General features: G+C 35.5%; 1 protein-coding gene across 1 annotated transcript in view; it reads right to left on the bottom strand.

The window, feature by feature from the left end:
• The window catches only part of IGF1 (insulin like growth factor 1), a 49746-nt gene extending 37617 nt beyond the window's left edge, over window positions 1-12129 (bottom strand). Inside the window, exons 1-2 of the mRNA XM_075161885.1 lie at window positions 12060-12129; window positions 7553-7709 (exon numbers count right to left, since the gene is read on the bottom strand). Of these exons, the coding sequence (XP_075017986.1) occupies window positions 7553-7709; window positions 12060-12122 (220 nt within the window). The 5' untranslated portion in view covers window positions 12123-12129. The remainder of the gene's footprint in view (window positions 1-7552; window positions 7710-12059) is intronic.
• Window positions 12130-17008: the final 4879 nt, after the last annotated feature.

The raw sequence follows: 17008 nt of genomic DNA, 5'->3' as shown, positions 1-17008 counted from the left end.
TCATGTAATCTCAGGTTTGAGCATGAGCCATAATTTCCTAATGGAAGTGCTTTTACAGGACACTCTTTCCCTACTTCCACACTTTTATGGGCACATAAGGAAGCAGAAGGGTCTGCTATCTGGAGGCATTCTGTTACTCTAGAACAGCTATATTGCATAGATGGTAAAACTGGGATCACAGCTGAATTTCAGAAGTAAGATGGGAAATATATAAATATGCTGTAAACTCAGGGGAAAAAAAAAAAAGAGAGAGATGAGCCTTAAATTGTTTCTTTGATAAAAGGAAGCTATTCCAGTTTTCACTAGCAAAGGATTTAACTTGATGTAAGCAAACAGCTTCCACTCTGTCTTGTAAGAGCAAGAACATTGAAAACATATTAAATTTGACTGTACATGGGATTCAGTCAGAAAACACAGCAAGTATCTCAGAATTGTGTCCAATTTTGTAGGAATTTAAATTTACTAAGGAATTCAAAGCAGTTTTCTAAGGAATTCCAAACCAATTTACCAGGAATTGGCATTGGAGAGGCAATCAGAAATTTAACCTAAAAGTTGCTCAGATAAAATTGACAATATAAGCTCACCTATGTAATTTGTCTAATACTTAAGTCTGAAAAGGAGACAGCATTTGACTTTTCTTGCTTTGATACAGTAAGAAAAACAATTTATCCTATTATTCTGAAAGTTATGTGTTAACCAGTGCCTAAGGTACAGCCTTTTGGTTGAAATAGGCATTTATTATTTAACTGGATTCAATTTTTTAAATTTTTACCTACAGTGACAATGTAAAATTCTCTATAAGTTGGAGTGACCCATTGGACAGTATACAGTATGTCCCTCCAAAGTCTATGGATATGTTAAAATTCTTGTTTTCAGAATCTCATTCACTGATGCAAACATGAAATATGCCTGTCATTACTTAACCATTAGACCCAGTACTTGGGCTATATCTTGCGTAGTGATTTTGCATTAAATGCACCACAAAGAAAGTATGAATTAATGGCTTTTTCTTCTTTTCGACATGGAAGTTCCTGTGGTTATTACCAGAGATAAATTTAGCATGAATTCTTCAATAAGTATACATTTGTGGTATTTCTTTTGTCTTGATTTCTAGACTAAGAAGTGACTTAACTGTTGGTTATCCCTTTCATTTGTTGTCATATTTTTCAACAATTAAACTTGTACCATAGGGAAATATTGACATTCGTGTATGGTTTAATAAACAAGTTCAGATCCATCCTTTTTTAGCAAAGCTCTGAATTGAAAATGGCTTTAAATCTCTATTTGATTTTCAGTGATATGAGAGGGTTTGAAACATGCATAAGAGCTAAAGTGCTGAATAAGCTCTAGAGAAATGGCTGTGTGAACTTCCTTCTTTGAATGAGCACTCTGTATAGATTGCCCTAGATGCTCAAGTACTTAATGTAAAATGTTTTAATTAAGAGACTCTGTGGTTCTGCTAAACTGAACAATTTGCTTTGCGACTCTTGCTGCTGTTGATCAAATATTGCAAATGCATTATTAATACCAGAACAAATGAAGAGGTCCATATGTGAAGGTTTTGGCCAATTGCATAAAACGTATGCCAGAATTGAAGTCAGTGAAGGGTTTTTCTTGGTATTTAAGATTCGATGGAAGAGTAAGAGGGGCAGCTATGCCAAGAATTAATGCTGATCTTGCCAAGTGCTTCTTTGAGGGACTTTATCCAACATGAGACTAAAAAATGTATTAAATACACATATAGCAGTTAGGGAATCAAATGTCAAATAACAACTTTCTGCTATTTGAGACCAAATTTGAAACTTGGTCTAGTGCATAGATAAAGGCAAACATCATAAAAAGCATTAGAATCTCTAACATCTAACAGCTAATAAGGACACATAAATTGAATTTCTGGAGAAACTGTACTTACTTGGTTTTGGTAGTAGACACTTTTTGCAGAGATGTTTCGTGCTGAAATTTTGATCAATGGTTTGCTTCCAAACACATCATTAAAATTATCATTACTACTACAGTCCCTCTTAATGAAAAAGTTGAAAAATTGTGAAATCCTTGGTGACCTGAGAACTAGCTGTAGAGGAAACTTGTTTGCAGAGTCTAAATTTAGTGTGCTTTAGAAGCTAAATCATTCTAGACTCACTGTGTGATCCATGGAGAAAGAAGGCGGCACCTCTCTCTCTGTTATTAAAGAGGTAACTTAAGAAGATTAACCTCACTAAACTAAGGTTAGCCTTTATGAACATTCCCTAGCCTTTCTTAATGTGGTAAAAAAGGACAAAATTCTTTCAAAGACTGGTTTATTTTCAGAGAACTTTCTCAATGATTATTACCAGGGGCAACAGAGCACACACCAAACTTATGTATCTGTTATTTGACTATACAGTGATACCATTCCAAAAGTCAGAGCTGTCTTTTTTCTTACAGAGATATATCAAACACTGTGCTTATAGTCCTGGTTCCCTGAGCACTGACCCTGCAGACCTGGCTAAAACACACCTTAGTTCCTTTCCAGGCTAGCTTTCCTGTAAGAAGTAAGGAACCTGGGGATAAAGATTGAGGAATAAACGCAAATCTTCCATGGATACAGGATTTGGACATGAATGGGGCATGTAGCCAGACCAAGGAACTTAAAACCAATCTCGGATCTTGCTGCATGAACATAGCCAAGATGACCAGCATTTCTTTGCAAAGATTTGTAAGACTCTCACTGACACCACAGGCTGTGTCTGTCCACTGCAGCTTTTCAGCATGCCTCTCCTGGGCTTGTAACATTAACATTCCTTTCAGTCAGGGACACAGAGAGGAGCTAATGACTCATAGCTCCTACAGGTATGGAGTAGTTAAAGAACTAAGTGCCATGCCATCTCTTGTAATTATGTTGATAGGTTTGACAGGCCTAGAAACTTTAATAACATTTTAAAAGCAGACTTCCTGAAGTAAATAAGAAGCTGTTAACTAAAGGGAAATGGAAGAAGCAAAACATAATTGCCTATTGCTATGCCCCTTATTTCCTCCGTTGTAAGGCAGCAGTTCCTCTATATATACCTTAGTTCTACAAAGAAATGAGATCCGATGACAGTTCTGATTACCCAAAATTATGTTCACTGTCTTATCCCGATTTTCTGATGATTATAAACCAATAGTCTTATGTTGTGCACAGCTGGGGATATTCCCAAAGACAACATACAATTCCAATTGTCTTGGTGGAAAAAAATGTAGTAAAAATCTGTAACGATTCTCCACAAAGCAGTTGACACAGAGAGCATTAGGCTGGATACTAGAAAAGTCCGTCTTTTGTCGGATTCACTCTTTTACATATGGAAGCATGTGCTAGATCATTCTCTGAAGAATATCAGAACTCCATTGTGTCAGGTATCTAAATTCAGCTCCTTCTTTTATATGCAAGTGATGCTTCAGAAGAGTCACCATAAGCCCAAAGCAGTTTTTTTAACAGAAAAAAAGGTGTTTTTTTAATTCATTAAATTGATTGCCATGGTTTCAAATAAGTATTGCCTCTAACTTGGGCTTTAGACATACCAAAAGTGTCTAAGGAAATAAGAAAGCTATTTCTTTATTGGCTCTCATGTGTATTGTTAGCCAAACTGGTATCCATTTATTGGAAAAGGAAAAGGTATATTTTCAAAAGAGAAGAAACTAGATAAAAAAGAATATAACATTTGCTCCTTAGAGCAAACTACATTTGCTTTCCTTTCTGATGGTAGTAATAGTCCTCAGGAAACAACATGAGCAAGAACGAATGGTTGTCCATCAAATTCAACTTGTATGAAGAAAAAAAAAAAAATCTCTTTTTTTTGCTTAATCTACAAAGTAAATTCCTGTGATAAGACTAGACTATTTCAAGCAAAATTTCTCCCCTCCTGAGCTATGGCTTCTGTAAGTTTCCTGTAATTTGTCCTTTCAATTTTTCCGACATTCTCTGCCCTCAGCATTGTTTTGTAATAGCAGTGGCATGGTAGACCTTCCTAGGCATTAAAATTCAAATGAACATAGCAGCCATCCCACTTTGCTTCATGACTGTTGAATCCAGTTTTTGAGACTAGAGAAACATTAATTGAGAAGAGCTGTGTCTAAGTGTAACCACTTGGGTAGCTGCGGTCAGGCTCTCTGTTTATTGGCTTCTCCTAACATAAGCTAGCACACAGGAAGTTCTTCTAGAGAGGTGTTGCTAGATATAAGGTAGCAACAGACCGCTCTTCACTGGTGAATCATGGGAGAGAAAAAGCTGTCCAAGAAGTGGGTGCTAGCTGGGGTTAAGTGTGACGAAGGGAAAAAGCAGATGCTTTATTTTGGGATTTGTGTAGTGTTCTCCCCTAAAAGAACTTCAAGAAATGTTCCTTGCCACTCTACCTCATGAAGAAAGGGAGCAGTAGAAACCACATTTGACTGCCTCTTTAAGTCAAAACTTTTCTTTGTGTGTGGTAAGCAGCTGGGGCATCTCTTCAGAAGCTGTAAAGAATTTCCTTTTACAGCTAGGAAGTTGGGCAGAGTAGACTATATAAAGGAAATTTTTTTTTTTCCAGTACTAGCTGTAGATATAGCCTTGTGGTTGTGGAGTAGAGAGTTTCAACAGAAAGTAACTCAGTAATTTCTATCTTCATTTCCACCCACAACTCCCAACGAATAGTCAGAAGCTTTGACCTTGAATCTGAACCAGGAGTTCCACCTCAGCCAAAAGGTATTCTTCATATTTGGAGTCTCTAGTGAAATACAGAATGATGGAAGAAAAACCTTCCCTCACAGCTATTTCCTGTGCAAGTTAAAGGCAAACATTACCATTGATTATACTTTATATAAAGGAACAAGAGTATGAGAATAGAAGGTTTCAAACACAATTTAAATTGACAACCTTTTCACATAAAAGAAAAAATTTCCCTGGATTTTTACTTCTGCAAATGATGTGGTATTCTTAAAAAGTCCCAAGAAATGGAGCAACATTTTTAACTTCCAATAATATGCTGCATTCTGTAGTACATTTGATATGAGGATCTCAAGTTGTTTTACTAATGTTACTGGACTTACTTTTCTATAATTCTATATTTTAGATTAAACACTAACAAATAAGAGGGAGAAGGCTAAAACAGATTCAGTTGCTGCCTCATGAATCAGAAGTAGTCAGGTAGAGGACACACATTACTTAGCATCCAAGAGCCACGTATCAGCTTAATAAAATTCCTGTTGAATATTGCAATTGCAGTCTGATTACAACAGTGCAAGACTTTCCTAAAACAGGGTGGTCATTCATTTGTAAAACCTTCCACAGTCTAGGTAGACCTTTATGGTGTCAACAGTTACATTATTTTCAAGTGAAAACTCAGAATGTAAGAAAACAACAAAGAAAACTAGACCAAAAGTCTTTACTGAGAGCAGATAAAACTCAAGATTGCAAGGGTAAAGATCTCCTTTAAAACTTCAGAAATCCATCCTGGTATTTTAAAGTCAGGATGATCTGGCTTAGGGAATGTAGAGATTTGAAACAGATTGTGCAACCTTAGAATAACTGAGATTGAAAACAGAGAAAGTTATTGCTGATGATTAGCATTTCACATGTCCTCCTATCTTGAGGAACACAAAAAGTACACATAACAGCAAGTCTGATATTGCTTTACAGTAACAGCCACTCTTGTGGTAAGCAAGTTCTCTGAACAAGCAGCAAACATTTTGCAGGAGAGGAATGACTGGGAAAATGCCTAAGATACATGCACAGTAAAAAAAAAAATTGTTCTGCTGTTCTAAGGATGCAGTATATTGTTTCATTGTTTTCTGGTGCAGAAACAGGAGGGGGAGATTGAAATCTTCCTTTACATTCCTTCCAGCCACAAAGAGAAAGTATTTGCAGGACTCTCAAATAGCCCCTTAAGTGTAACTCAGCTGCTGATAAATGTAACAGATGTTGGTGTTCAAATAAACACATAAAGAGTTGGTAGAAAAATGTAAATTTCTTTATCCATTACCCAAATAATCCATTATTTTAAATATTGTGTTTAGCACCAGAATACTAAGTTAAACAGCACCCTAGAGTAGACGCTCATTAATGATAGCTAAAGTGTTAAATACAGAAAGGAAGGGTTCTTTAGTGAATTACTTTGCGTATATGAAACTAAGGCTCCCATTTTCAAAGGTAAACTTTAATAGAAAATGCCAAGAAGATAGGAAAAATATCTGCAGCTTGTATGTTGAGGAGATCAGGATTTTCTGTAAATTAAAGGTGCAAGAATCTGGATTTCCCTAATTCTATTTTTATTGCAAGCGAGGAGGAAGCAATAACTCCATGAATGAAATGAATAGGAATGGCGTGGGTAAGATCAGAAAAACAAAAGTGATAGCTTTGAAGGCAAGAATTATTAGGATAAAATGAGGATTATAAAAGTAAAAAAAAAAAAAAAAAAAAGCTAGACCTCACAAAGAATATAAATATAAATAGAAAAAAACCCCTTCAGTTAATTTTTTATCTTTACAGCCTAACCACACCATATTTCCTTTTCTTAGTTATATTCTTGTTTGGAAAGATAACTGAGGCCCTGAAGGAGAGGTGACTTTGGACAAGAACTTAAGACAAGCATGTATTATTATTAAAAGTAAACCTAGCTTCAGAGGCTCTAAAAGCACAAATAATTGCATGTTTTGAATGAATATATTAATGAATGAATTCAGAATGAATGTATTCCTAGCTAAAAGTTTCATTAACTTTATGTTATTTGAGTAGCAAATAGCTGAAAATTAGAAATAGATTTCTGTTATATACAAGTTGTGTATTTCTTGGTCTTGACAGCACTTGTAAGAAGGTACTAAGATAAAAGAGTTATTTATCTAACTACTCCAGCTTTGCACAATCTAAAAAAACAGCAAAGGAAAGATATTGTGATGTTCAGTTCCAAAGTGTAGGTCTTGCTTCAAAAAGTTATTTGAGTACTAATATATCCACACTATTGCAGACTTAATTTTATCTGTTGTCTGTACTGGTGTTAATCTTTATTATCTCACCATGCATGAATTTTCCTTCACCTGTATTTAACAGACGAACCAAGTGGATACTTGGATGGGATAACTTTCTGCTTGCTGCCTTCCAGCTTTTCTTTTTTTCAAACCAGATGTTGAAGCTTAGTGTATTTTTAATATGATACAATGTGTACTTAAACTGTTTACGAGTAGTCTGACATAACAGGTACATGCAGTTCTGCCTCATGAATATCTTGGGTCTAGTAGGTGCTTTCATTCATTTAATTTCAGTGGCAGGTCAGCAGAAAGCAGTAATATAGTAAGTGGAATAACAGCAGCTGGGAAGTGGTTAAAAACAATAACATGTCTGAAAAGAAAAATTTGTCAGAAACATAGAGAGTCTTAACGCAGGCACAGCTTTATTCTTTACTGAGATTTCATGGTCACTGAAGACTTGGGCATCTCCAAGATAGAGGATACTAGTCATACTTGGCAGCCTGGTTTGATCATTTCTAAGCTTACTTAGAGTAGTTGCAAACTCCAAAGGATTACATGAAAAAGTTTAGCAGTTGAATGAAAGAAAGGGTTGACTTACTGAAGTAAAAGCCTCTGTCTCCACACACGAACTGAAGAGCATCAACCAGCTCAGCACCACAGAGTGTTTCTGGGCCAGCAGCAGCAGAACTGGTTAAGGTAAGCAAACACAGGCCAAGGTAGAAGAAATGAATGTAGGACACAGTGTGCATCTTCACCTGCCAAGGAAGCAAAAGCAGTGTCAGAATTTCCCAACAGAGTCCTAAAGAAAATGGCTCCTGCACCCTTGTGAGTTGAGAATGCGTATGTACTGCAATTTGTTAGACAATATACACAGTATCAGGAAGTGCCTCACCATAATTTTGCAACTGTCTGCATATTCTAGTCCATGTATTTTGTAAACTGATTACTTCCTCTGGTGAATATTCTTGGTTCATATTCACATGTAGTTAAAGAACCTTGTAGAAACTATGATTTATGGTTGCTCCTGCAAAAGGAGGATATGGAAGAATGCAATAGATGGGCAAAGGGAAGCCCAGAATAATAAAAGTAAGGAAGACTAGACAACCTTGAATAGTTTTGTCTGAGACCAGATAGGCTAAGAGGGAATATGACAGTTCCCTGCCAATGTACTGTGGGAGATGGAGGTGGCATATGACAGAGAAGAGCTATTTAAAGAACAGCACTGGCACAAGAATAAATGGCTGCAAACTGGATGGAGGAAATTTGGCCCAGCAGGAAAAGGGTTCATAATTAGTACTCCATGGTTCTCTGGCCACCTTAAAAAGGGAAATACCAGGACAAAACAAAAGAAGTTTCAAGGTAGAGCTTGCCAAAGTTACAGAAGAGTTGATGCGGGACCTTCCATAGTAGGGGACCACATTCAATGACTCTTACAGTCCTCTGTTACTAGCAAATTAATATTTGGAAGCATTCAAGAAATTAAGAGGAGCACTAGTGGGAGTGTTAAGGATTTGTATTTTTACTTGATGGAAGCAGCTGTACTTTCACTGACCTCCATTATATGCTCTTAGTCAGATTTGGCTATCAGGTGTATACAGAGGTGATAATTCTTTCCTCATTTATATTTGGTTACCGGCTATCTTTTTCCTGGACTTAGGATTGAAGAAAGGCCAATCCTCAATGGATGTAAATTTGCACCATTCCATTTATTCCTTTTTTATCAATTTATATCAACCAAAGATCTTACCCAATATGTCAAAGAAAACAGCATTATTTTTTTTAAATACTAGGAAAAGCTATTTATATATAGTAGCAGGACAATGAAGAATGTGCTTAATGCATATGCTTAATGAACTGATTTAGATCACTTGCCAAAAATGTTAGTCTCAAACAGTGTAAATCTGCATTTAATTTCATTCTCTTCCAAGGTTAACATTAGTATTGCAGTCAGGTAAGAAGTTACAAATCTTTCTTGTACATACAGTTAACCTTGGCTTAAAACTGCTTTATATTAGCAGACTAGTGCAAACTAATTGGAGTAAAATGATTAATCTTTCCTAAAGTTTGTTTCAGGATTTCAGGGACCATTTAATCTTATTGTTTCACTGAACTTTTGAAAAACCAATGAAATTATCTATTGTCTGCTCATATGGGACCTGATCCAGTGGGGTATTGAGCCTTCTCTAATCAATAATTTTTAAGAATTTTTATTTTCTTGGCAGGGGAACTTAGCAGCTTGCTGGATGAGTCCCTTATTTCAACTTAAGTCAAAGCTGAATAAGAGACAAATCTATAAATAAATCAGAATTTATCCCCCTTTTTTTCCTGATATTTCCACTGTGAAAATAATGAACAAATCTAAATCCCATGATATATCATAAAAAGAAATAATAATTATTTTCCCATTCACAAGAGTCTTTAGCCAACTTTGCCATGCAAAAACCAATGAGCTTTATTGCATGGACATGACTTCAATGGCAGATGGAGGAAGATCAGATTATAAATGAATGATGATAACATGAGGCATTATCTCCTGTAATGATTCCATATATTAACAACATCGATTTCTTTTTTTCCTTGCCATATTTTTGAATTTCTAAGACAAATGTGATGCACCTGCAGTTTAAGATGGTTCCCAGTTCTGAGGAGGTAAAGCAGAAAGCTGTTCAGCACACCGCCTCAGAAGGCTGAAAAACATTACAAACACAAGAACATTATGTATTTAACAATTTGTTCTTGTATAACATTTGGGCCAGAAATAAACATAAATCTTAGACATTTAACAATTTTGTATTTTTCAAGACTTTTCAGCTGGGTTGCATTTTCAGATAAATATCAGCACTGAGCTACAACAAAACAGATTATCCACTGTTTTTCCTTTAGTGGAAGCCAAAAAGGCTGCACAGTATAAACCACAGAGAATTTCTAACTTTATCTCCAAATTTAAAAACAGTCAAGAACTTTCAAACAAGTAAAAACTTTGGGGAAAAGAAAACAGACTCACATGTTTCTAGGGCTCAATCAATTATTTGTTAAATTAAGTGCTGTTTCATCAAAACTAATTCCAAAACATAGTTTAAAACTTTAACTTTACTTCGTCATTTTAATTAAACATAACATTAGTTGATCCAATATGTTTGTGATAAAATCAAAGTTCCCATTTATGTCTGAGGGGGATATTCTTAAGAAAATACAAAGTTGTAATCCAATATTGCTTCAGGTTCTTTACAATCAGGCAGGGTGCTTGCAATGTCCCCACTTTGACTAGAAAGTTGAGAGTTTAAAAGAAAATGCATTGGCATGTGGGTGGGGTTTATTGAAGCATCTAATTACATTTGGAAATTGAATACAGGTTCAGGATGAGCCTGGTTAAGCACTTCTTTTAGTTGCATAGAATGACTGGTCATATTTTCACAGCTGGAATTTCCTCTTTTTTCAGTACAATAACCAGCTTTTGCTGCATTCCTCTTTTAATAGTCCAGAAGAGTGGCACCACAGAGGAATGTCGTATATGAACACTCTACACCTCTTTTACTTCTTAATTCTTCTATATAAGTCCTCTTGGTCTAAAAAACTATCAGCTGGCACAAGTTGTGCCTAAGAATTCTTTACATGCTTGGTCATTTTAATAACATATAAGAACATCTACGATAATTATAAATATCTTGAAGGGGACAACATTTTTATAGATAATATGTGCTATAGAACAAAAATCAAGAGTTATGTTCAAAATTATATTTTGCTACATAGAGGTTGGACCTGATTACCAAGCCATAGTAGAAGTATGTAATTAGTATGCAGTAACAGTATTCACTAGGAATTATTATATAAATAAAGCATCTATAGTCTAGAATGGATCCAGGTTTAAATACTGCTAATTTTGATTAAAGAATCTGGGCTACATCCTAAGCTAAATCAATATGTTCCATTGATTCCAAGGAAGCTTGGCAGGATGCACCAGCTGAGGAACTAGCACATTACTTTTATGTCTCTTACTGCCTTGTTCAATACTTTAAAAAAATTATCTTCATCTTTCAAGAATGTTGGAAGGGATGCCCATTTATACATTAAGAGAATGGTTTTATCCATTGCAATTACAGACCTGCTCTTTTGAACCACATTAAGGAATGAGATAAGTGTGTTTTAAGTGTAAGACACTCTAAAAAAATAATTAGGCCCTAAGCAATTAAAACAGGAGAATTCTGTCAACTGCCTAAGTGTCCTTGCAAAATATTAAAGAAAAAAAGTTCTCGAAGGATATAAATTTGCTGATAATGGAAAGTTGAACTAGGGCCAATTGACAGAAACAGAGGTCAATGCACCTACTGAAGCCAAATTTACTTAAAGACAGTTTATATCAATGTGTAGAAATTATAGGGTCATAACATGAAACTTCACATGCAAACTTTCCTGAAACAGCCTTCCCTACAAGGGGAAACTTGGAGATGAACATGTAGGGGAATTTCCATTTTCTTTATGTACAATTGCTTAAGCTATACAAATATGCAAGGTCAGCAAGAGTCGCAGCTGGTTTCTAATGTAGAAAACAAACTGAACTTCACATTTACTTTTAATTTTTGAAAGCAGAAAACAAGTAAATGCTACAATGCTGCCAGAAAATTGCTGCAGTGACAACATCCCTTAAAAGTTTCCCTGTGAAAGCATGAACATTTTGTCTATAATTGTGTATAATAAAACTGCAGAAACTTAACATGTGAATAGTACCTTTTTTCCTATAAAACCCTGCACCTGCAGAAAATAGCTAAAAGTTCTTGTTTTCAGAAGCATTAATTAACAATATAGACAATGATGTAATTGGACCCTTTAATAATGACATAACTGAAATATTGTAAAGTTCTCTGAATAGAAGTGAATTTTAAGACATGTATCTGCAATAGTTTACCCTTACAGTTATCTATGTAATTGCAACTATTACATACAGCCATTTTCCAGATCACATAAAATTGCATGTTCAGCAATTTATAAATAATTCTCCGTTCTAAAATAATGTTATTGAAAAGTGCACAATACTCTTCAAACCAGAAGCAGACAATACACAGTAAAATAAAACTAAAAAATTATTTGAAATAGTAATAAAGATTTACCTTCAAGAAATCACAAAAGCAGCACTTAACTAATTGTGTTGAAAGACTGTTGATTTTTTCCATTGCTTCTTAAAAGTGCAAAGTCTGGAAATAAATTTGTTAGCAGTAATGATGAGAAAAAAGAAATCCAGAGAGATGTGAGATGTTGAGAGCAATGTCACATTTCAATATTGAGGACTTTATTCCATTGCGCAGGCTCTATCTGCTCTGATTTTAGCAGTGACAGTGAGATTTAGCAAACAGAAGAGGGATTTAGAGAAAATCCTCACATTTATCTACATTACACAGACACTGTAGACAGGAAACAGCTGGGGGAGCATTTGCCTTCTCTCTCTCTCCCTCTTCTGGCAAAGTTACCGAGTAAGGACTTTTTTGGGCATGGTGACAAATAACATCATACCTTTGCATTTTAAAACTAGAGCACAGAAGCATATTTTTTTCCCTTTAAAAGAATGTGAATTAGTGACTGAGGGGTTAGCAGACAAAAAAGCTTGTGCTGCCATAAAAAATAAGAAAATGTATTCCTGTTAACTTTCAGATAGCTATGTGTGCATTTGTATTTATGTGTGTGTGTCTGCATTTCAAATATATAAAAACTTCTATATGTAAGGGCATTGTTTGTATATATGCATACCTTTGTATATATGTACACATTTTATTTATGCATAGAGGCACAGTTATTTTATTTATATAGTATAGAAAGACAGGCAGTCTGTTATCTACTTTTTTCTTAATGCATCTTTACGTTATTAAACTTGGCACGCCTATATGCTGAGTAACAATTAAAACCTCCAACTCTCTGTGCTATTAACCCTAAAATAGCAGTTTGTAATTTGCTAAAAATAGCAGAATTGTTGAGCACTACTTGTAAATAGGGCAAAATAGCTTTGTGATCTTTTAGCAACCACACAGGAGAAGTCGTATCATTTCCTCAAATTTACAGTATTATGAATATAGTAACACAAGTAGCCCAGTTTGAGGGGCTTCCATGACTTTCATCTTAAATGTGCTGTTGTAATTATAAAGTGATTTTCCCCCTTTTTAGTAGTAATCTTCATAATTACTCTTGATAACAATTTGAATGACACTGGGAAAGAGAGAATTCAACTTTGTTAGTTCTGCAATACCTAACTTTTGCCTTTTTATTTTTCCTCAATTATGAGTATATTATAAATAACACCAGCTGGCCAGCAACATGCTCTCACGGGTTATGATGTCATTCAAATCCCTCAACTCTGTTAGCGGCTTGCAATGTGCTCCAAGCCAGCTGTTTTTCTATTTATAATGTATGCTTGCATTTCAATACTTAGCTATTGAGAATAAAGTTGTGATGCTGTTTTATATATACAATTTGTACTTCTTACCCTTCGGTTTTGGAAGATGGCATTTAAAAGTAGAGGATTAAACAAGACTGCAGCTCCAGAGACCAAACACATGTCACGAACAGTGCATGATTTTTACAAAAGCTGTTTCAGAACATCGCGTTTTGTCCCTGTCCCCTTCCACCCAAGTGAGAGTTGCATGCTGAGGTGCTAGCTATACTTCATTATTGAAAATAACAATTGAGATCATGTTGACCCAGGTCCATTCTCAGTTTTCAGATCCACCTTGAACTGTATGGTGCTTGCCAGGCAGAAAGGACACATTTAGTTATTTGTATTCCCTATGAATGGCTAATACTCGCTCTGTGCAGTTTTAAACAGTGTATGGTTAGCTAAGCTGATTAATGTTTGGAAGGGATTTCTTCTAATGTAGCATAATGGCAGAATCACAGGGGGCTTTGAGGTAAGTTTGTTTAGTTCAGGTAATACCAATATTTCAAGTATTCTAATACACATTTGTATTGGAGGTACTGTATTCTCATGTTCTGGTCTGTTTTATTCTTCCTTCTGCATTTCAGCATTGAATTGTGGCACTGTTCTACACATAGCTTGATGTAACCTGCTGCGACATGTATCCCTTATTTCACCAGCCTAATAGAAGACTGTGGGAAGAAAAATTATCAAAGCTCTGATATTCTTTATTTTTGACTTTTACAGTACTACAGATGGGTGCACGTACTTCTGCCTTTTTCTTCCTAAATGACAGAAGGAATCCATTCATTCATCACTTCCTCACTGCCTGAGCTTCAAACCCTCGTTTCGCTCCTCACTGCTTGGTTTCTCCCAGGTTTCACCAGGCCTCTCTTGGTCATGAGAGCAGCATGCAGCAGAAGATGCAACTTTTGGCTTTCAGGGTAGCCAGAGAATCGTGGTGTCTCTAACCTAACTGCTAATCCTGTTTCTTTCCATGGAGCCATTCTGAACTCCTATTCTCATTCCACCCGAACAGCCTAGGTTTCTGATGCACTTCACTACTTTCTTTTAGTTCTTGCTTTAAAGTGGTATTGTGAAAAGGCAGGAAAACGGAATAGATTCAAGAGAGTTTTTGGTAGTAATTTTTAGACTTAGTGCAGCGCTTTTCCTCACTAAAAAGTAATGCCATTTTTTTCCAGAAAATTAACCATTCCTCAGGACACATTGATCTGGGGATCACTACTTTCCTAAAATATAGCTTCTATTCTGGTGATAATATTCTAGTCAGTATAGCAGTCTTTTAAATAATGGAGATTTTGTTATTTCTCCCTTATTAAATATAATAGCTTTTACTTTATAAACCATTTAGAATAAAGTACTTTATGATTACTACTTTACGATTGAGTGCTTATGCAGTTACGTACATTCCCTTGAATAAAATGCACCTGTAAACTACAGAGTGTATGGTAGTCATCAAAATACTCATAAAAGATGTCCAGCTCAGAAAAAATTATTTAACTGGAATGTGTATAGCTATTCTATGTTAAAAGGCAATAGCATATATAGCTTTGTTTGGCTTCTTAAGTATAACCTGCAGTGATATAACAGCCACAAAGATATATGAAATGTGTGAGGTAGATAATCAGATATTTAGGAATTTATGTGTTCTGCTCCTCATTTTTTGCACTTTAATAATCCTATGATATCACTAACATGCTGTAATTCTCTAGATCTCATGTGTCAGTTTTTCCAGGGAGAAAGCCATTTTATAGAAGACAGCAAAACTACAAATAATCAATTATCCTAATTAATATATTACCCCTCCTTAAATCCTTCCTTAAAAGGTAGGAACGTTGCCACAATGCCTGAAAAAATCTGAACTATAGTAAGGTAACCGGTATGCCATCCTCTTGCACTCTTCTATATTGGAGCACTGTTACCTATCTGCAGTTATTTGTTAATCTGTAACTTTTCTTACATTGGGATTATAAATTTTCTGGAACCAAGATAGAACCACTATAATAGATATCACCTGAGAGGGCTGAGAGCGTGGTGGAAGACAGGATGGAAGAAGACAATAAACACAGTGGCTGGTGAACAGCTGTTCTTCATTATATGAAAACAGCAGAGACAAGATTGTCTCTTATTATGTTGTTTTAAGGACATTCATTCTGTACAGAACATACACAGATGCAGTAAGATTCATACACTGTGAAAAGATGATTGTATTATATTGAATGCCATGGGTAATGTGTCCCCTATCCTCTCCGTCCTCCACCAAAGACAGAAGAGCCTTTTTGAAGGAACGATGTCTTATCAGCCTTCCCTTAGCTTACTGACTGGTTACCGAATTCAGTTCACTGGGCCAATAGGAACTGTATTTTTTGTGTCTTTTTTTTTTTTCTTTTGAGGTCCCAATCATGATATTAGACATTAAAGACATTATTAATTTGCCTAAATCTAGGCACCTAGTATCATTTTGAGTGCTGCGGGATATTCTGCATGCCCCCAGCTTCCACTACAGAGTGATACTTATATCCCATAAGTCTCTGTGTCCTCTCTGCTGACCTCATATAGATTTCTTGCATACTTTAGGGCATCTCAAATGGCCTTCAGCATCTGCAGGTAACTGAACCCCACCAGAAGGCCTTCTTTTGGCACACTGATCTGGGATTCTTGTAAGTGCAGCCTTTGGCCTGAGTATTATCTTAGGCTTCTTCATAAATAGAGATACTCTGTCTTCTGTCATTTACTATTTTTCTGATCCATTTGTTTGAAGAGGTTTTAAAGTGGAGAACACAACAATTTTCATTGAATTTCAGCATGATCTGAGTGTATATTTTCCTTATTCTCCTTTGCTTAGCCTCCAGCTTAAGCTCTTTTGGTTTGGAGCTGTCTCTTTTTATTTGTTTCATAAATCACTTTGCTTACTTTTGGATAAGATAAGATGTTATTTACAATGTTAGTATTATTTCCTGAAACACACAAATGATTGTTTAACTCTTATAGTCTCTAGTGAATTATTTGTGAAATATTATGTGTTTACTATTGGAGAAGTTTGGCTTTCTTTTCTCGGAAGCAACTTTGGAGAAAGGGGTGAAAGGCAGTATTTTATTAATATGGAATATTGTGTTGAAGTTAGTGATAAGTCAAGTATATGGTGGAAAATTCCGTTCATCAAGTTAAAAGTTAGGAAATCAAGAAATAAATAATTTTACTAATTCATTTGAGCTAATGAACTGTTTTAAAAAAACCCCAAACACCTTTTTTCATGGTGGCCTAAGTAGCATCATCACTACATGAAAAACAAGTAACAAGTTTGATGGGGAAGATGAGGGCATGCAATCTGAGCTGTCATTACACTGGCAATATTGAAGAGACACCAAGGAGAGAGCAGTGCCATGAAAAGCAGTTTCTCACTTGGGCAAAACAGGAAAAGTGCAAGTTTCATGACTAAATGAGGATCAAGTAAATTGAAAACGTTCATATTCGCTGATCAAGAAAAACATGAGTGTTTCAAGAGCAGGATGGATGAGTGAGAACATCAGACCAGAATTAATGCTTATAGGTAGTAGTGGTAGAAACAATGAAAGTTAATAACAGGTCAGAATGAATCCATGGACTTGTAAACCGAAAGTACTGAGTACTTCACAT

The sequence above is a fragment of the Calonectris borealis genome, chromosome 1, assembly GCF_964195595.1.
Source record: "Calonectris borealis chromosome 1, bCalBor7.hap1.2, whole genome shotgun sequence".
Taxonomy (NCBI): Eukaryota; Metazoa; Chordata; class Aves; order Procellariiformes; family Procellariidae; genus Calonectris; species Calonectris borealis.
This window is presented reverse-complemented; position numbering and strand designations above follow the sequence as displayed.